The sequence below is a fragment of the Rhinoraja longicauda genome, chromosome 2 (genome assembly GCF_053455715.1).
Source record: "Rhinoraja longicauda isolate Sanriku21f chromosome 2, sRhiLon1.1, whole genome shotgun sequence".
NCBI classification, from domain to species: Eukaryota; Metazoa; Chordata; class Chondrichthyes; order Rajiformes; family Arhynchobatidae; genus Rhinoraja; species Rhinoraja longicauda.
The window spans coordinates 39,998,412-40,020,768 of NC_135954.1; the positions used below are offsets into that span (position 1 = coordinate 39,998,412).

The following is a 22,357-nucleotide window of genomic DNA, read 5'->3' on the forward strand; positions in this document are numbered from 1 at the left end:
TGCAACCTTCCCCCCATTGACGAACTGTACACTGCAAGGGCCAGGAAGCGAGCGGGCAAGATCATCTCTGACCCCTCTCACCCCGGCCACAAACTCTTCGAAGCACTTCCCTCTGGAAGGCGACTCCGGACTGTCAATGCAGCCACAGCCAGACATAAAAACAGCTTTTTTTCCCACGAGTGATAGTTCTACTCAATAGCCAAAGTCTGTAGTCTCTTTTTTGCTCTGGTTTATTGTCACCCACATGTTTAGACCGTAATGTTGTATCCTTATTGTTTTGATGTGGTTATGCTTAATTCGTAATTGTTAACTGTATGTTTGTGTTGTCATTTGTGAGCGGAGCACCAAGGCACATTCCTTGTATAGGCACATACTTGGCCAATAAACTTATTAATTCATTCATTCATTATGGCTCACAATCAGAATTGAAAATCAATAATCTTCAGATTTTTGAAATTGGAAATAAAAACAGAAAGTGCTGGTAAGGACAACATTCCGTCATGTTCTGCTGATGGCCTGAAATTATTACCATAATATCTTTAAGATTAAGAAGGATTTTTTGCCAATTTGCACGTGTTGTGCCTGATTATGTTTTGGAGGGTATTAAATCATCCTCAAAGTACAAATGCACAAAGCCCATGAGAAGAGAGTGACACACTGGCACAGATGCTGCCTCACACCACCAGAGAACCAGGTTCAATCCTAACCTCAGGTGGTGCCTGTGTGGAGTTTCCCCCCACATCCCCAAAACGTGCAGGTTTGCAAGTGAATTGGCCTCTGTAAATTGCCTCACATGTATAGGGAATGCATGCAAAAGTGGGATAACATAGAAATAGTGTGACTGGGTAGTTCAATGGCTGGTGTGTTGTGGGGGAAAGGGCCTGTTTCCATGGTGTATTCAATTCAATTCAACTTTAATGGAAATAGTGCTTTTTTTTGCATTCTGTTCTTTTCACCCATTTCACTTTAGAATTGGGATCTTACATACTAGTAGACATTTTAATTTTAAGAATCGGAGGGATAAAATCAAATAAAGGAGAAAATATTCTGCTAATAATAGAAATATTGTGAAGGATTGTAAATATCACATCAATGGTCTGTATAACACAACATAGATTATGCATATCAAAATTTCTAATTATGAAAACATAATGATATTACCTTATTTTACCTTAAGATATAATACTAAGAGAGCCAACAATGTAATTGAATGCCAGAATCAAAGGAAAATAATTTCACAAAAAAAGAAATTAAAGAATTTAGGCTTACACTTACCACATTGACATTGAATGCGTAGAGAAGATCAAAAGGAAGTGCAGCTACTAAATCGATGATAAACCATGTTGTTACATAATGAATACAAATAGATCGAGCTTCAAATATTACTTGACCAGACTTGCTGACATATGTAGTTCGAAAATTCAAAACAATATCTGTTTGATATAAAGCAGTTTAAAATGCTGTTAGAAGATGTGCTACAGATTATTCTATTCGATCTGCATGAACATGCAATCCAAATTTATAAGAATTCCCTTACCATCACTGTAAACAAAATGATATTACATTTATGTAAAACATTTAGAATAATTTCCTGTTTTAGAATAATTTAGAATCATGTAGAAATGAACATTTTGAATCATTTCACATCTATTGAAATGGATTAACCATTTGTACTCTCATAGCTGCACAAAATAAACTTAAATTAATTGGTGAAGGAATAATCTGGACACATTTATGGAACACTGCACATATCAAAAAATACCCTGATGCTGTGAACAAATGTTATGGATTGAGGAAACAGCATCATGAACTAACCATCACAGGAGCTACAATGTGACTGTCCATGAAAACAAAGCACTCTCACATATTGCATCATTTTATCTTTTAATGCAGAGGGTTGTCCTTGGCTGATGAAAACACATTTTGAAAGCAGAATGCAATTCAGAATTAAATTTATAGTGCTTTTGAATGAAGATAAGTTCCTACCCTATTAAGTTCTATTGTGCTGCTGTCTTACAGAACACAAACCCTCTGAAACGCCGTTACAGTGCTTTTATAGTTATTTAAAAACGTCCATTTAAGTGTTTTTGCTCATGACGGCGCTAAAAGGGAAAACTAATAAAGTTTTAATGGATACTCAGAATGAAAAGCCATCATGTTCATTCATTACTATTTTATAAAGGTAGCTGTGTCCTTTAAAAGCGATGTCTGCTGTTTGTCTAATCACAACAATAGTTATTGCATTTCTTTATTTCCCGCCAAGAACTGTTAAAATATTTTGAAGGTAGACACAAAATGCTGGAGTAACTCATCGGGACAGGCAGCATCTCTGGAGAAAAGGAATGGGTGACGTCACCCATTTCTTCTCTCCAGAGATGCTGCCTGTCTCATTGAGTTACTCCAGCATTTTGTGTCTACCTTTAATTTATAGACAATAGACGATAGACAATAGGTGCAGGAGTAGGCCATTCGGCCCTTCGAGCCAGCACCGCCATTCAATGTGATCATGGCTGATCATCCACGATCAGTACCCCGTTCCTGCCCCCTCATCATAGCCCCTGACTCCGCTATCATTTAAACCAGCATCTGCAGTTCTTTCCTACACGTTAAAATATTTTGATATCCTCTGTGTGATAAATAATCATTGTTAAAATGTATTTCTTTAAATCATCAATCTGATAATACATTGGTTCACTGCATAGAAATAATGAGCTTGAAGGCCTTTCACAAGATTGGCATAGGTTTGATGCACTTACAAAGACACAAGAAACTGCAGATGCTGGAATCTTGAGCAAAACACAAAATGCTGGAAGAACTCCGCTAGTCAGGTAGCATCTGTGTAGACAATGGACAGGCGATGTTTCAGGTGATGGCCCTTCTTCAGTCTTCAGTCTGAAGAAGGGTCAGACCCGAAACGTCACCTTTTCATTCCCTCCCCTGCTGCTGCCTGTCCTGTTGAGTTCCTCCAGCAATTTATGTTTTTTTTTCTACATTCATTAACATTCATTTTTCCATATAAATGTTTTTGCGTCTAAATTACCACTCCCAACTTAGTAAAAGAGGCTGACTGCTCCAGAGGCGTAGAGTGTGGAAAATGAATGAGCTGATATATAGGATTACCATGCCCATTCAACCCACACACCTCACATTAGGCCTTTCTTCTGTCACTTTCCTAAGGCATATGAAGCTTCCTCCATTTGGCCTGATTTTCCGCATTTCTCTCCTTGATTCTACTGCAGTCTGTAACCATTTACTCCCCTCTTGAACACATCTTTTGTTTTCTAATGTTGACCATTTTTTCACGTGCTACTGGAAAACAAAAGGATGTTAGAAATCTGAAATAAAAATAGGAAATGCTGGAAATACTCAGAAAGTCAGCTGGCATCCATAAAGAAAGAAAATCATTTAATGTTTCAAGGCAGAGTATTTTGATACTGAGATACTGTATCTTGAGTTTTTCCGTTTGTATCTTGTATTGCCTTGCATTATCATATTTTTAAAAATGTAGTCATTTCAGCTGCGTGCACTTTTAAAGATTTTACAATTTCTTTGTTTCCATGAGTGGTCACTCTTTGGTTCTGGTAAAGTTCATAAATTATAGGATCAGAATTCGGTCATCAGGCCCATCCAGTCTGCTCTGACATTCGATCGTGGCTGACCTATTTTTTCCTCTCAACCCCATTCTCAATCCTTCTCTCCGTAACCGTTGATCCCCTTACTAATCAAGAACCCATCAATCTCAGCTTTACAAAAACCCACTGACTTGGCCTCCTCTGCCGTCTGTGGCAATGAATTCCATCGATTCACTAATCTTTTGCTAAAGCAAGTCCTCCTCATCTCCATTCCAAAGGTACATCCTATTATTCTGAGGCTATGCCCTCTGGTCCTAGGCTTCTCCTTTCTTGATTAGTACGGGTGACAGGGGTTATGGGGAAAAGGCAGGAGAATGGGGTTAGGAAGGAGAGATAGATCAGCCATGATTGAAAGGCAGAGTAGACTTGATGGGCCGAATGGCCTAATTCTGCTCTATCACTTATGTCCTTATGACCTCCCACTAAGGGAAACATCCTCTCCACGTTCACTCAATCTCGGCCTTTCATTTTTTGGCAAGTTTCCATGAGATCCCCCCTCATCATTATAAACTCTAGTGAGATCAGGCCCAAAGCCTTCAAACGCTCCGCATAATTTAATCCAATCTTCCCCAGGTAAATGATCATCAATACATTACATTAACCCTGTTTTCTCACATACACATTGAAACAATTCAGCTACAAAAAGCTACTGAGTATTGAATATGGATGTGAGATGAGTGGAGATGTTTCAGGAACAAGAAAAGAATACCTGTATCCAGCATTTCCAGCATTTTCTGTTTTTATTTCAGATTGCTAACTTCGGCAGTCTTTGTGGTTTTCAGTAGCAGGTGTAAAACCGATCAACATTAGAAAACATATGAAGGCGCAGGAGAAAAGCATCCTTAATCCGTACACCTTTTAAGGTGAAAGTATAAAAAACAGTTAATTCCATGCGACTGAGTTGGTGGCGGAAGGGACTTTGATAGGGTGAATGCACAGGATTTTTCCCAGGGTTGGAGAATCATGAACTAAAAGGCTAAGGTTTAGGTGCGAGGGGAAATATTTAACAGGAACCTGAGGGGCAACACCTTCACACAGAAGCTAGCATGTAAGACATTTCGACAGATATATGGATGATGAAGGCTTACAGGAATATGAGTAGAACGCATGCAAATGGAACTAGCATAGATGTGCACCTCGATTGCAATGGACAAGTTGCTTCAAATAACCTATTTCCTATGAAGGTAGACACAAAAAGCTGGAGTATATTTATCCTCGATACTGAGGTATCTGAGATTGCTCATATATCTTCAAAGGTCTACGAAGATACCTTTTCATATCCCTCGTTTGCCTCTCCCCTGACTCTCAGTCTGAAGAAGGATCTCATGCCGAAGTGTCACCTATTCCTTCTCTCCAGAGATGATGCCTGACCCACTGAGTTACTCCAGCATTTTGTGTCTATCTTCGGTGTAAACCAGCCCTGCAGTTCCTTCCTACACAACCTGTTTCCTATGGCTCCCTGACTAGATCAATAGAAACAAAATCAACCCCTAGCTTGGCCTATTTCAAACCCTCATCAATCAATAGAAACCAAGAGTGTTCTTCAGATGGGTGCCTAAAGATCAGCAAGGACAGGGTGAAATAAGGGGTATTTCTTTGCTGTATGTGTCTATGACTCTAATCCAATATTGTAATATAATACCTACGGTAAAGGAATTATTGATCCGGGGGAAATTAACAACCCAGGTGCAGATTGTAGCAGAAATTATGCTAATTTTCTGCAGTAATAAATTCTGCTTGAATCTATTAACATAATGGAAATATAAAATCTTAAATGAACCAGTGAAGTAGGATAATTTTGGAAAGTGTCCTAAAATTAGCTGCATTACCAACATTTCTTGATTGTTAACTTAATGTAGTTTTATTACTTCAATTAAAAATACATTTAACACTGTAAAATGCCTTTTTGATCTGAGGATCAAATCTGTACCTTTGTGTCACTGTGCAGAAACGTGACTTCCATTGGCTAAAAAAATGTGCTTGAAATTCCTTAGTTAGCTCTCTTGCTTGGTTGAATTACGTAGGTAAAATCAGCACGTACAAATTGAAACACATTAGCCAAGCTATTTAAGTTAAATTTTCTAATCCTACTAAATGATGGATAAGTTTAGATCTGAGAAGGTGGAGAGAAGTAACTAACAAGCAATCATATGCATCCATGAAGTTAAGAACTGTGAGGTTGCATGGGTTAATGTGGCTTTTTCAAGTCAAGTTTCTAAAACACGACTTTAATTAAATTGGATATTTGCATTAGGTAAGAGAAATGATGTGAATAACCGTGACTCCTTTATTTGTTTTAATATTTTCATCTCTTAAGATCCAATAACATTAACTAGGCACAGCATTAAATCGTCTAATGCTTCAGTGGAGCATAGACGATTTAATAAAGATCCCTGACATTCTTTAATTGGCATCAAACATTAAACTCCAATATTCAAATCTATAAAGTTTTCAGTATGCTAGTTAGAGATTTGGAACTGACATCTTTGCTATTCATTGAGTGATTTACGCAGCTTAATTATGTTCAGTTTTTCCAGCACGTTATGTCCAGATATTCTCTTTGTCCATTCTTCTCCTCTTTGCCACTGAAAATGGTACATGGTATTGGGGGGGGGGGTAGGGTATTGATATGGATAGAGAACTGGTTGGCAGACAGGAAGCAAAGTGTAGGGATTAATGGGTGCTTTTCAGAATGGTAGGCAGTGACTAGCGGGGTGCCGCAAGCTTGGTGCTGGGACCCCAGTTATTTACAATATATATTAACGAATTAGTCAAGGGAATTAAATGTGACACAGCTGGGTGGCAGTGTGAGCTGCGAGGAGGATGCTATGATGCTGCAGGGAGACTTGGATAGATTGGGTGAGTGGGCAGATGCATGGCAGATGCAGTATAATGTGGATAATTGTGAGGTTATCCACTTTGGTGGCAAGAACAGGAAGGCAGATTATTATATGAACGGTGTCAGATTAGGAAAAGGGGAGGTTCAATGAGACCTGGGTGTGCTTGTACACCAGTCACTGAAAGTAAGCATGCAGGTACAGCAGGCAGTGAAGAAAGCTAATGGCATGTTGGCCTTCATTGCAAGAGGATTTGAGTTTAGGAGCAAGGAGGTCCTACTGCAGTTGTACAGGGCCCTGGTGAGACTGCACCTGGAATATTGTGTGGAATTGTGGTCTCCTAATTTGAGGAAGGACATTATTGCTATTGAGGGAGTGCAGTGTAGGTCCATCAGGTTAATCCCCGGGATGGCAGGACTGACATATGAGGAAAGATTGGAAAGACTGGGATTGTATTCACTGGAATTTAGAAGGATGAGAGGGGATCTTATAGAAACATAAAATTCTTAAAGGATTGAACAGGCTAGATGCAGGATGTTGGGAAAAGTCCAGAACCAGAGGTCACAGTTTAAGAATAAGGGGTAGGTCATTTAGGACTGAAATGAGGACCTAGACCTTCTTTCCATAGAAGCTACATAGAAACATAGAAAATAGGTGCAGGAGTAGGCCATTCAGCCCTTTGAGCTAGCACTGCCATTCAATATGATCATGGCTGATCATCCAAAATCAGTATCCCGTTCCTGCTTTCTCCTCATATCCTGCCTGACTTGCTGATTGATTTCAACATTTTCAGTTTTTACTTCAGATTTTTGGCATCGACAGTTTAAAGAAATTTTCAACATATAAATACCAGCTGTTCACAAATTAAGCTGAAGATCGATGAGTGAATTGGGTGCTTACCTATGATGAATAGGATTTCCACTGCAATGTCACTGACCGTTGTGCTTCTTGCTGAAGGCAGGTTATCATCATTTCCAATAAAACAGACATTATATGGTACAGTCACAGCAACATAAAACGTTGCCAATAATATTAGCCAGTCCCATAATGCTTTCGAAGTGCTGTAATGCAAAAGGATGAATTTTGATTTTTTTGCATCTGCAACTTTATACTCTGGTAGGGCTGGTTTGTTTCTGAAAACATTCTGTAGAGGAATAAAATAGGGATATTTGTTAAATATAAAATTTAAAACTACCCACTTAATATATTATGATATTATTAACAGTATGACAAATATTTCTACTTTCCCCATTTATAGTCTTAGAGTCATGCAGCGTGGAAACAGGCCCTTCAGCCCAACTTGCCCACACCGACCTACCCTAGTCCCACCTGCCTGCATTTGGTGCCTATCCCTCTAAACCTGTCCTAACCATGCACCTGTCTAATTGTTTCTTGAACGTTGTGATAATCCCCGCTTCAACTAATTCCTTTGGCAGCTCGTTCCTATACACCCACACTTTGTGTGAAAAAGTTAAACCTCAGATTCCTATTAAATCTTTTCCCGTTCACCTTAAACCTATGTCCTCTGGTTTAGTTTAGAGATACAGCGCAGAAACAGGCCCTTTCGGCCCACCGGGTCCGCACCGACCAACGATCCCCGCACATTAACACTATCCTATATCCACTAGAGACAATTTTTACATTTACCAAGCCAATTTACCTACCAACCTGTACTTCTTTGGAGTGTGGGAGGAAAACGAAAATCTTGGAGAAAACCCACGCAGGTCACGGGGAGAACGTACAAAACTCCATACAGACAGCACCCGTAGTCGAGATTGAACCCGGGTCTCCGGTGCTGCATTCACTGTAAGGCAGCAACTCTACCGCTGCACCACTGTGCCAATTCCCCTACTCTGGGCAAGAGACTCTACACATATATTCCTCTCATGATTTTACACACCTCTATAAGATAACCCCTCATCCTCTTGTGCTCCAAGGAAATGGGCGGCACGGTAGCGCAGCGGTAGAGTTGCTGCTTTACAGCGAATGCAGCGCCGGAGACTCAGGTTCGATCCTGACTACGGGTGCTGCACTGTAAGGAGTTTGTACGTTCTCCCCGTGACCTGCGTGGGTTTTCTCCGAGATCTTCGGTTTCCTCCCACACTCCAAAGACGTACAGGTATGTAGGTTAATTGGCTGGGTAAATGTAAAAATTGTCCCTAGTGGGTGTCGGATAGTGTTAATGTACGGGGATCGCTGGGCGGCACGGACTTGGTGGGCCGAAAAGGCCTGTTTCCGGCTGTATATATATGATATATGATATGATATGAAATAGTGATCACATGAATTGCTTATGTTATAGATGGTTAAACAAACAAAAAAAATTTGTGCAGCAAAAAAATCAATTCACTCATGTGAAACAAACTTTTGCGTACGGCAGCAGTATTTCAAGAAAACTATACCACTCCATCTCGGCCAACCGCAATCATTTAAAAAAACTTAGTCTACTTGATTCAAAGAATGGTAAATCATGAGCTAGATGTTTACAATAATGTTGCATAGCAGTGTAAAATGTAACAAATTTCACTGCTGAATGTCATACTTGTTAATTCAAATTATATAAATACCATCCTGCTAGTATCAGGACGACAGTGTTAGATTGTCTATATGGGGAAAAATTTAGATCAGAATTTTAACATCCGTCTCTTTATTTAAACTGAGTCCTTGTGGGAGTGCACACATTAGGTAACATTTGTCTTGGCTGTAAATAGGGTCTCAGTGCTCACATCATTAAAACAACTGTGCACCTCAGCCAAATATCATTTACTTCCCTTTTACTGGTGTTAGGAAGAACATTCGTGTAATTTCTGAATTTCCATTGTAACCAATCGTAGACTACAAACATTTGTGGAACTGATTTCAAAAAGCTTGTCACACTACTTTCAATCTGCTTGACCATAAATTCAATGAAAGTGATTAGATAAAAACCACTGTGACCTTGAAAGAACCTGTATCGGTACACAGTCTGATTGTGATCATGTGTAGTTTAGTTTACTTTAGTTTAGTTTAGAAATGCAGTGTGGAAACCCACCCTTCGGCCCACCAAGTCTGCACCAAACAACAATCATCCCATACACTAGTTCTATCCTACACTACAGGGACAATTTATAGAAGCCAATTAACCTGCAAACCTGCACGTCTTTGGAATGTGGGAGGAAACCGGAGCATCCGAAGAAAACCCACGCTATCACAGGATGACCGTCCAGTCTATTCACTGACTGGGTAGCAGGCAACAAAAAGCTTTCCACTGTACCTCGGTACATGTGACAGTAAGAAACTAAACTGAACTAGATGCAGTGATATTGCAAAGATTTTAAATTGGGCGCAAGGACTCTTGATCTTTGGAGAGAACAGTTATGTAGGTTAATGCAGATAAGTGTGTGGTGTTGCATTTTGACGAGTCAAACCAGTGGTGGATTTTCACAGTAAATGGCAGGACTAGGAAGTGTTGTAGATCAGAGGGATCTGGGAGTGCAAGTACATAGTTCCTTGAAAGTAGCGTCACAAGTAGATAGGGTGGTCAAGAAGACTTTTGGCACATCAGTCAGGATATTGAGTATAGAAGCTGGAATGTTATCTTACAGTTCTACAAAATGTTGGTGGGGCCACATTTGAAGTATTGTGTTCAGTTTTGGTCACCCTGCTACAGGAAAGATGTTGTTAAGTGGAAAGAGTGCAGAGAAGATGTACGAGGATGTTGCCAGGTCTTGAGGGCCTGAGTTACAGGCAGTGGTTGGGCAGGCCAGGACTTTATTCTTTGGAGTGCAGGAGGATGAGGGATAACCTTATCGTGGTGCATAAGATTATAAGGGAGATAGATAGGATAAATGCACAGACTCTGTTACCCAGAGTAGGATAGTCAAGAAGCAGGGAACATAGGTTTAAGGTGGGAGGGGAACGATTTAGTAGGAACCCGTGGGGCAATATTTTCACACAGAGGGTGATGGATACATGGAACGGGCTGATAGAGGAGGTAGATGGAAGGAGGCATTATAACAACATTTAAAAGACATCTGAACAGGAATATGGGCCAAATGCAAGCAGGTGGGTCTAGTGTAGATGGGGCATCTTGGTTAGTATGGACCAGTTGGGCTGAAGGGCCTTTTTCCATGCTGTGTGACCCAGTGATACTCTGCTGACAGTTCTACAGCTTTCAGCTTTATATGGTAATCTCAAGGTTACCATCATAAATCGCCTAAAGTAGAATACAGAACAGTGACCCCACACAAAGCAAAATGTAATTCACCTCAGATCGGGAGAACTAATCTGCAAACTCAATTTATAATTTGCCAGGTCTGTACTTTCAAAATGAATTAAATGTTTCTTGGGGTGATGCAGCTATTAATAATCGAGCTAAACATGCAGTTGCTGAGCAAACCATTTGCAGAAAGCTTTTCCAGTCCTAGGGCAGTATCATTACTTAAATTTGACAATTTTATCAACTATTTTACCAGAAATTAAGTTTGAATGTTATGTATCTTTAATTTTGCAGTGCTCAGCATCACAGATACATTCATGCCTCATTGAAATTTCATTGCTTAATTATACACCGTATTATATTGATAATAATAGAGAATATAATTAGCAGCAGTAAAATACATTGAAGTTCACCACATTCTTCATTTACTTACATTATTAATCTTCAGCTTATTTTTGTCTCGCTTTTGTAGGCGGCCAGAGATGTGATAAAGAACAGCCCGGCTCCGTCTACGAGCTGAACTGAAGTGGGTTCCTGATTTCCCTCGTCCCTTGTATTTTTCTATTTACAAAATCAAATATTTTGTCAGTTGACTGAATTTATGTTAAAAAAATCATTAACCAGCACTGAAAGTTCAAGCCTGTGTGTCCATTAAAAAAAAACACCCAGCAGAAAATAAAAGAAAACATATAGAAACATAAATTAGCACCAATGCAGATTTGAAATGTGCACATTATTCTTCAGCATTTGATCACCTCTGAAAGATAACAATCTGGGGAATGCTTGCCATGGAATAGTAATGAATGATCCTGCAGTTGGGTACAGATTAAACAATAACCAAATAACCAAAGTCTGTAGTCTCTTTTTTGCTCTGATTTATTTTCACCCACATGTTTAGACCTTAATGCTGTATCCTTATTGCTTTGATGTGGTTATGCTTTATTCTTAATTGTTAACTGCATGTTTGTGTTGTCATTTGTGAGTGGAGCACCAAGGCACATTCCTTGTATATGCATACTTGGCCAATAAACCTATTCATTCATTCATTCATTACCTAACCTTTTTCAAATTCAGTACAGGAGGTTTTAATCTACTAAATGTTAAGTCTATCAAGCAGACAGTATAGGGCTTAATGGAGGTATAAGAGATTGCAGATGCTGCAATCTGTATTCTGATTCTGCAATCTGCAGATGCTGTTATGGCGAGTCCGGAAACTTGTTCTTTGTTGAAGAAGTTTATTGCGACAGCAATATTCGAATACAAAGGTTTAACAACAAGATAACGGACAACCATCAAAAACTCACTGTCTTCTTCGAAGACGTCTCCGAACTAACTCTTTTCGGGCGCCAAAAGCGCACATGACAACGCTGTCCAATCAGCGATGTCGCTCTCTGGACCAATCCCTACGGTCGCGCCGACACGTGACCTTGCTGGCCAATCTGAGGGTTCGACGACCAGGACCATTCTCTATGGTCGCTACATGACCCCCCCCAGAACCCGAGGTACGGAACCTAGCAGGGAGCCGGATTTCGCGACCAGAACGAGTAAGGAGAGGGGCAGCCTGAACCACAGGAGACGGGGATTCCGGACTTGGTGGAACAGCCGGAGCGGGGGGGGTCTTGGACTGATCGTAACTGTCGGAGGCCGGCCTCTCCTAGGGGGTTGGCCGACCAGGACTGGTTGGTCTGGATCCAAGTGCGCAGGTTTAAGCCTGGACACAGAGACGAGCTCACTCCTGCCGCCCACGTCTAAGGTGAAGGTGACCGTCCCCTTACGCAAAACCCGGAACGGCCCTTCATAGACCCTCTGCAACGGGGCATGATGGGAATCCTTTCGCAAAAATACAAACTCACAGTCCTTCAGGGAAGGCGGTTCATGTACCATGGGACACCCATGACGTGAAGTCGGAACTGGGGCCAGGGAACCCACCCGTGCCCGGAGCGATGCTAAGACTGATGGGACTGGAGGCAGCTGGTCTGAGGGGTCCGGAAGCAAATCCCCGGGTACTCGAAGTGGCGAGCCATATACTAGCTCCGCGGACGAAGCACCGAGATCTTGCTTAGGAGCAGTCCGGATGCCCAGAAGGACCCAGGGGAGTTGGTCTACCCAGTCCGGGCCTTCAAGCCTCGCACTGAGGGCCGCCTTGAGTTGACGGTGGAACCTCTCCACAAGCCCATTTGCCTGGGGGTGGTATGCTGTAGTGTGTTGTAACCGGGAACCGTACAGCTCGGCTATCATGGTCCAGAGGGACGAAGTGAACTGCGGCCCCCTGTCGGTGGTAATAACCGCCGGAACCCCGAAACGTGCTACCCAATGGAGGGCCAATGTCCTGGCACAAGAGGCTGCCGAGATATCGGACAATGGGAAAGCCTCTGGCCACCGGGTGAACCGATCCACCACCGTGAGGAGATGGGTGTAGCCCTGGGAGGAAGGCAAGGGCCCGACTAAATCCACGTGAATGTGGAAAAAACGAACTGCTGGGACCTCAAACTCCTGTACGGGGGGCTGGACATGGCGCTGGACTTTAGCGGTCTGGCAGGGAACGCAGGAACGTGCCCAACCAGCTACCTGTTTACGCAGGCCATGCCAGACAAACCGAGCGGCTACTAACACAGAGGTGGAGCGGATGGATGGGTGCGCCAGCCCGTGAATGGCATCGAAAACCCGGCGCTGAAGGGAGGGCGGCACTACCGGCCTGGGACGGGGAAGGGAAACATCACACCAGACTTTTGTGCCTTCCGACCCGCAGGCTACCTGAGCCAACTTCAACCCCGAAGTGGTGGACTGGTATGCCGAGGCGGTATCCGCCAGAAGCTGTGCCTCCACAAGCTCCTGGGGATCCACCTCGCAGTCCACCGCCGAAATGGGGGAACAAGCAGGCCTAGACAGGGCGTCAGCAACGGCATTAAGCTTACCCGCGACATGACGGACATCGGTGGTAAATTCGGAGATGGCAGTCAGGTGCCGCTGCTGGCGGGCCGACCATGGGTCAGACAATTTGAAAAATGCAAATGTTAATGGTTTATGGTCCGTAAAGGCCACAAATGGGCGGCCTTCAAGGAAATACCTGAAATGACGAACAGCTAAATAGAGGGCCAGGAGCTCTCGGTCAAATGCGCTATACTTCAGCTCAGCCGAATTCAGTTGCCGGCTGAAAAACGCCAAAGGCTGCCAAAGGCCGCCGACTTGCTGCTCCAAAACCCCACCCACCGCCACGTCTGACGCATCAACCGTCAGGGCCGTGGGGGCGGAGGGGCTCGGGTGGACCAACATGGTGGCGTCTGCCAAGGCTGCCTTAGCTGCTGTAAAAGCCGACTCTGCGGCCGGGGACCATACCAACTCTACAGGTTTACCCGCAAGGCACTCGAAGAGTGGGCGCATGACCCGCGCAGCTGCCGGGACGAACCTATGGTAGAAGTTAACCATGCCTACGAACTCCTGTAGTCCTTTCACTGTGGTGGGCCTGGGAAATGCCCGGATAGCCTCCACCTTCTCGGGCAAAGGGGTGGCGCCGGCAGGGGTGATTCTGTGCCCTAAAAAATCAAGAGAAGGGAGGCCGAATTGACACTTGGAGGGTTGGATAATGAGCCCGTGGTCTTGGAGCCGCTGGAACACAGTCCGCAAGTGGACCTGGTGTTCCTGCACTGAGGGGCTGGCGACCAGGATGTCGTCTAAATAAATAAACACAAAGGGTAAACCCCGACCCACACGGTCCATCAGTCGCTGGAAAGCCTGTGCCGCGTTCTTTAAACCGAAAGGCATGCGCAACCATTCGAACAACCCGAACGGAGTAATCGTGGCAGTTTTCTGTATGTCCTCCGGCCGCACAGGAATCTGGTGGTATCCTCGCACCAAATCGATTTTGGAGAACACCACCGCCCCTTCCAGCCCAGACGAAAAGTCCTGCAGGTGCGGTATGGGGTAGCGATCAGCCGTGGTGACAGCATTGAGACGCCGATAATCGCCACATGGTCTCCATATGCCTTGGAGACCATATGCAACGGCGAGGCCTACGGGCTGTCGGACTGACGGACATTGCCCATTTCCTCCATCTTCCTAAATTCCGCCCGCGCCACCACCAGTTTGTCTGGCGGTAGTCTCCCGGCCCGAGCGAAAACGGGAGGGCCCTCGGTGCGAATGTGGTGGACCATGCCATGCTTGGCCGAAGGGGCGTCAAAACGCTGGATGAGCAGCTCTGGAAACTCCGCCAGGACCTCAGCATACGAGTCAGGGGCCGTGACGACGGCCTGGACAGTAGGGCTGAGCGGGGAGGCGATTGTCGGAGCGACAGGCTCCTCGCTGGCGGAGGGTCGGAGGTCGTTACCACGGACATCAGGGACCAGTGAAAAGGCCCAGAGAAAATCTGCGCCTAGGATCGCTTGTGTGACGTCTGCTATAATGAATGGCCATTCGTACGTGCGGAGGCCTAACACAAGGGACATCTTCCGCGTACCGAACGTGCGGATGGGGCTGCCATTAACCGCGATGAGGGTAGGACCTGTCTTACCCGATCTGGTCTCAAGGTCGGTCGGCGGCACTATACTGACAATGGCTCCCGTGTCCACTAAAAATTCTGTGTCCGTGAATCAATCTCGGACGTAGAGGCGTCGGTTCTGGCCAATCGCAACTGCCCCTATGTACGATCGGCCGAGGCATTTCCCGCGAAAGTACAAGGTGAGCGGCAGTTGCGGGATTCTCTACCCCATCGTAGATGATAATAGCACCAGCCGCGCTTGTGCGGATCTTTTTGGCGGGCTTTTGGAGGACTGGCGGGAGACGCGGCGCCATCTTGATGTTGCTGTGGCGTGGTCACTGATGTCGAGACCTTGTTGATCGAACCACTTCCCTTCGATTTGGCCGCTATGAGCGCATCAGCTTTTTCTGCATATGCTTCTGGGTCCTTAAAAGAACAATCCGTGAGCAGAAGTCGGACATCTTCGGGAAGCTTCTCTCGGAATGCCTGCTCGAACATGAGGCAATCCGTATGTTCACCAGCTAGCATCATCATCTCGGCCATGAGAACGGACGGCAGTCGATCTCCGAGATCCGGTAGGTGCAGAAGTTTTTTGACGCGATCATGCCTATGGAACCCGAAGGTTCGTAGTAACAGTGTCTTCATGGCCTCGTACTTGCTTTCCGCAGGAGGATTTACGATGAACCGCATCACTCGTGTGGTCGTCTCCGGCGATAGAGCGCTGACGAGGTAGTAATACTTCGTCGCGTCTGTCGATATGTTTCTTAAATGAAACTGGGCTTCGGTGTGGACAAACCAAGATTGTGGTTGATGTGTCCAAAACGACGGAAGGTGAACGCTTACTGCGCTTAACTCCGGTGTGCCAGGCGCAGCAGTCAACAACGGGGCGTCGTGTTCGCTCATGGTCGGTGATCGCCCAGATCACGTCGGGGTCACCAATATGGCGAGTCCGGAAACTTGTTCTTTGTTGAAGAAGTTTATCGCGACAGCAATATTCGAATACAAAGGTTTAACAACAAGATAACGGACAACCATCAAAAACTCACTGTCTTCTTCGAAGACGTCTCCGAACTAACTCTTTTCGGGCGCCAAAAGCGCACATGACAACGCTGTCCAATCAGCGATGTCGCTCTCTGGACCAATCCCTACGGTCGCGCCCACATGTGACCTTGCTGGCCAATCTGAGGGTTCGACGACCAGGACCATTCTCTATGGTCGCTACACTGTAATCTGGAGTAAAAAATGAAAGCTGCTGGAGGAACTCAGCAGGACAAGCAGCGGAGGTAGAAGGAAATGGACTGTCGATGTTTCAGGTCAAGACTACATCTAGACTGATTTAATGTGTCTTTTGCATACAACCAATGCACGAGTTCACTGGATATTAATGTGCAGGAACTTTATAAGCTGACATTAATAAACTAAAGATTGCCTTTTTCTTTCATCATGTAAATGTGCTTGACAACAAAGTATTACAGCTCCTGCAAATATGCATGCCAGTTTTGTTATACTTATTAGCTGCCTAACAAGGCATTAACTATTAATATGAAACAAGTAAATTTACTCAGAACTAAAATAATTCCCTAATCATTATGTTTCTTTTAAATTCAAAGCTATATTAAGCACTGGAGGCAAATTGCAAGCTTTGTGTGACAAATTGAGAAGAATCAGAGATTAAACATAGAAACATAGAAAATAGGTGCAGGAGTAGGCCTTCGAGTCACCACCGCCATTCAACATGATCGTGGCTGATCATCCAAAATCAGTACCCCGTTCCGGATTTATCCCCATATCACTTGATTCCCTTAGCCCTAAGAGCTAAATCTCACTCTTTAGATTAGTTTAGTTTTAGAGATACAGCATGGAAACAGGCCCTTCGGCCATTCGGCCATTCGGGTCCATGTTGACTACTGAGCACCTGTAAACTAGTTCTACCCTACCGACTAGGGGCAATTTACAAAGGCCAATTAACCCACAAACCTGCATGTCTTTGGGATGTGGGAGGAAACCAAGGCATCTGAAGCAAGCCCACACGGTCACAAGACAAATGTACAAACTCCATAGTTTGAACAGCAGAGAGAGTATTCTAATAGTGCTATCTGAACAATTTGGTATGTTTTTGTTATGAGTAAGCTTAGTCCTGAAGCTGGGGAAAGGAAATGGACATGTCAGCACGAGCAATTAAGAGAAGAATACTCAGTGGAAAAAGCTATTCAGAATCAGTTCTGATAAAGGATGATTGACATAAAGTCCATTTCACCCATCACATAGAGAGCATTTCCAACACTTTGTTAAATTTCTTATTGTATCATAGAACATAGAATGGTATAACATACAAACAGCCCTTTGGCCCACAATGTTTGTGCCAAACATGATGCCTAGCTTAACTGATCTCATCTGCCTATACATGATCCATATCCCTCTCTTGCCTACACTTCCTTGTGCCTATCCAAAAGCCTTTTAAATACCACTATTATATTGCCTCCATCGACACCCCTGGCAAGGCATTCCAGGCCCCCACCACTCTCTGTGTAAAGAAAACTTGCCCCCACGCCTCATTGACAAATTTAAACAAAATATAGCAAGTTGTTATTGTAACAAACACAAATATCCAGCTCACTTGGACCAGTTCATTTAGACAATAGACAATAGACAATAGGTGCAGGAGTAGGCCATTCAGCCCTTCGAGCATGCACCGCCATTCAATGCGATCATGGCTGATCACTCTCAATCAGTACCCCGTTCCTGCCTTCTCCCCATACCCCCTCACTCCGCTATCCTTAAGAGCTCTATCCAGCTCTCTCTTGAAAGCATCCAACGAACTGGCCTCCACTGCCTTCTGAGGCAGAGAATTCCACACCTTCACCACTCTCTGACTGAAAAAGTTCTTCCTCATCTCCGTTCTAAATGGCCTACCCCTTATTCTTAAACTGTGGCCCCTTGTTCTGGACTCCCCCAACATTGGGAACATGTTTCCTGCCTCTAATGTGTCCAATCCCCTAATTATCTTATATGTTTCAATAAGATCCCCCCTCATCCTTCTAAATTCCAGTGTATACAAGCCTAATTGCTCCAGCCTTTCAACATACGACAGTCCCGCCATTCCGGGAATTAACCTAGTGAACCTACGCTGCACGCCCTCAATAGCAAGAATATCCTTCCTCAAATTTGGAGACCAAAACTGCACACAGTACTCCAGGTGCGGTCTCACCAGGGCCCGGTACAACTGTAGAAGGACCTCTTTGCTCCTATACTCAACTCCTCTTGTTATGAAGGCCAACATTCCATTGGCTTTCTTTACTGCCTGCTGTACCTGCATGCTTCCTTTCAGTGACTGATGCACTAGGACACCCAGATCGCGTTGAACATCCCCTCTTTATAACTTGACACCATTCAGATAATAATCTGCCTTTCTATTCTTACTTCCAAAGTGAATAACCTCACATTTATCTACATTAAACTGCATCTGCCATGTATCCGCCCACTCACACAACCTGTCCAAGTCACCCTGCAGCCTTATTGCATCTTCCTCACAATTCACACTACCCCCCAGCTTAGTATCATCTGCAAATTTGCTAATGGTACTTTTAATCCCTTCATCTAAGTCATTAATGTATATCGTAAATAGCTGGGGTCCCAGCACCGAACCTTGCGGTACCCCACTGGTCACTGCCTGCCATTCCGAAAAGGACCCATTTATCCCCACTCTTTGCTTTCTGTCTGTCAACCAATTTTCTATCCAAGTCAGTACCCTACACCCAATACCATGTGCTCTAATTTTGCCCACTAATCTCCTATGTGGGACCTTGTCGAAGGCTTTCTGAAAGTCGAGGTACACCACATCCACTGACTCTCCCCTGTCAATTTTCCTAGTTACATCCTCAAAAAATTCCAATAGATTTAATTGCTTCATTTAATTTCTGATATAAAAAATTCAATATTGTTTCTGATTTGAGAGCCCCTTTTGAAGATGGTAAGTTAACTTGTGGCGGCTGCAAATATTCACAGTTGCAAACGATGCGTCTTTAGTAAGAACAAGTTCCTCGGGTTTTGCTGGAGGAAAATTGATTCAAGCTGTGAGGCAACTTGACATCTGCCTATCCTGCTGTGAGATAATTGTGTTGCTGCTTGTGAAAATTCAAGATTGTTTTAATGCTAGAATCAGATCAAATTCACAGATAACCTTTGTTACCTATTTCCAAGATGCCCTCTTTCATATCATCGTTTATGCTTTGATAGAAAGCACATTTATTTTTCTGTTGGTAGAAATCTTCCACAGCTGGTCAGACTTGATCATGTAGTAATAAGTACAAAAGTTCACGAGTTAATGCAGAAGGACACATCTGCGTTTCATGCCTCGAACAGAACGAATGTTCAGTTGTGCTACATACTGATCCTTGCATATTAAACAGTGCTTGCTTCCAATCAAAGGAGAAATTGGAAGAAAATACTGTTTGAAACTTCAAAGATGGTTTCATTTAACATGGAGAATGATAAAGGCAATTTTCAAGGTAATGAATGTTGTAATAGTTGTTATGCCATTGATTTTTTTTTGTGATGTAAAGAGTATTCTATCAGGGGAAGTAATTTGCAGATGAACGGTATGGCTCCGAGAATTCTACTTTAATAAAGAGAAAAATTGTGTTGGTGTGAAATAAGATGAATAGCAAAAATAAAACTCATACTTTTTGACATAAACATTGCCACAAAATTTAACTATATTCGTGCATCATGAAACATTTTTTAAAAATGCGATTAAAAAAAACAAAAAACTTCAATACTCCTGAATGCAAAGCATTAATGATATATTTGGAAACAAATAAAATATTTCTCCAAATTTAGATTGGAAGGGGTGGGGAGAATAAAAAATAGCCTTCACTGAGATGTAGAAACTGCCTTTGTAAGTGTGTAATGAACAACATTTGTTTGATGTCAACAAGCCCAAAGTCAGATCATGAAATGGTCACCAACTGAGATTGCAATGCCCTGTGCATTTAATGTGGGGTGCCAAGAAGCACTCCATTTTTAGGCTCTTAAAAGTTATGGAAGTAAAAATTAACTTCTCAACAGTGTTTTTTTAGTTTTTAGTTTTAGAGACACAGCATGGAAACAGGTCCTTTGGCCCACCGAGTCCATGTTGACCATTGACCATCGATCATGCTCGTTGTGTTATTCACTATCTCATCCACGCCTTACACTTGAAGGGAAATTTGGCCAATTAACCTACGGGCCCCCAAATAGTCGCAGGGAGAATGTCCAAACTCCACACAGACATCTGAGGTCAGGATTGAATCAGGGTCTCTAGCGCTGTGAGGTAGTGGCTGTGGCTCTACCAGCTGCACCATTGTGCGATAGCAATTTTGAGCAATTGCATCTGCTTTCGGCTGTTTTGTAAATGTGAATGTCACCTGTCATAGAGTCAGAGAGTTATACAGCATTAAGTTCGGCCCTACTTGCCCATGCCGACCAACATGCCCCATCTACACTAGTTCCACTTGCCTTCCCATATCCCTCAAAACATCCTATCCATATATGTCCAAATATTTCTTAAAGGTTGTGATCGTACCTGCCTCAACTACCTCCTCTGACAGCTCATTCCATACACCCACCACCCTTTGTGTAAAAAAGTTGCCCCTAAGTTTCCTATTAAATCTTTCTTCCCTCACCTAAAACCTATGTCCTCTGGTTCTTGATTCCCCTACTCAGGGTAAAAGGTTCAGTGCATTTGCCCTACCTATTCCTCTCGTAATTTTATACACCCCCATAAGACCACCCCTCATTTTGCAAAAGATGAACTAGGTGAATAACTTCTTCCTGAGACCCAGGATTTTAATGATGATGTTCACTAACCACGTGATTGGTGCATGCAAATATCAATGCTTTCATCTGGAGTAAGTTGAATGTCATAACTTAGCTGGTGGGTGCCTGAAAAGTACTGCCAGGAGTGGTGTTGGAAGCAGCTATCACATGAGTGTTTAAAAGGCTTTTAGATAGGCGCATGGGTATTCAGGGAATTGAGAGATATGGATCACATGCAACCACAAGAGATTAACTTAACTTGGCATTGTGCTCGGCACAGACATTGTGGGCTGAAGGGCCTGTTCCTGCACTGTATTGTTCCACGTTCTATTATCAGTAATAAAGTATCAGCCAGCTTTAATGATCTTTACCCCCTGTCATCTGAAGTCTTGTAAGGTTTGCAAAGAGTAAATTGATTGTGGTGGAAACGGACAAGGACATTGTGTTGTGTGATGACACTGTTGCCAACCACCCCACTGCAAGCTGCTGCAACAAACATTTTGCTGCCTAATCAGATAATAGAATTGAGTGCCCAGGTTGGATTGCTTGTGCAATAAAATTGGTTAACATTTCAATAGGAGATCCCAAGTTCTTTATTTATTTCACAAAATGCTGGAGTAACTCAGGCAGCTGCAGTTATTTTCTTACACTGCTGAGTTACTCCAGCATTTTGTGAAATAAATACCTTCGATTTGTACCAGCATCTGCAGTTATTTTCTTACACTACCAAGTTCCTTATTTGTAGGGAACTTGGGATCTCCTATTGAAATGTTAACCAATTTTATTGCACAAGCAATCCAACCTGGACACTCAATTCTATTATCTGATTAGGCAGCAAAATGTTTGCTGCAGCAGTTTGCAGGAGGGTGAATAGCAACAGGGCCATCACACAACACAATGCCCTTATCTGTTTCCACCATAATCAATTTACTCTTTGCAAACCTTACAAGACTTCAGATCTCAGGGGTAAAGATCATTAATGCTGGCTGATACTTTATTACTGATAATAGAACAGCGCAGAAACAGGCCCTTCAGCCCGCAATGTCTGTGCCGAGCACGATGCCAAATTAAGCTAATCTCTTAGGTGGGACTAGTGTCGATGGGGCGTGTTGGTCGGCATGGGCAGGTTGGGCCGAAGGGTCTGATTCAACACAATGTATTGAAACTGCACTTAAAATCAGTCTGGTTAGGGTGGTCTAGTAGCGCAGTTATCCGGGCTGCTGCCTCACTATGCCAGATCAGCTGTGGTCTGTGTGGTGTGTGCGCATTCTCCCTGTGACAACGTACATTTCCTTGTGTTGTTTTAATTTCCTCCTGTGTTCTGACGGCACAGGGGTGAGTAGGTTGACTGGCCACTGTAAATTGCCCCTTGTGTGTTGGTGAGTGGTAAATTGTGTGGGGTGTTAGTGAGAATGTGGGG

The 22,357-nt window shown here is 43.5% G+C and overlaps 1 protein-coding gene across 2 annotated transcripts in view; it reads right to left on the minus strand.

Moving 5' to 3' along the window:
* Positions 1–22,357, minus strand: part of kcnh8 (potassium voltage-gated channel, subfamily H (eag-related), member 8) — a 299,288-nt gene that overhangs the window by 112,793 nt on the left and 164,138 nt on the right. Inside the window, exons 4-6 of one of the 2 annotated variants that reach the window (XM_078417923.1) lie at positions 11,101–11,228; positions 7,370–7,613; positions 1,276–1,433 (exon numbers count right to left, since the gene is read on the minus strand). In XM_078417923.1, the coding sequence (XP_078274049.1) occupies positions 1,276–1,433; positions 7,370–7,613; positions 11,101–11,228 (530 nt within the window). The remainder of the gene's footprint in view (positions 1–1,275; positions 1,434–7,369; positions 7,614–11,100; positions 11,229–22,357) is intronic. The other variant, XM_078417912.1, reaches the window with a different exon arrangement.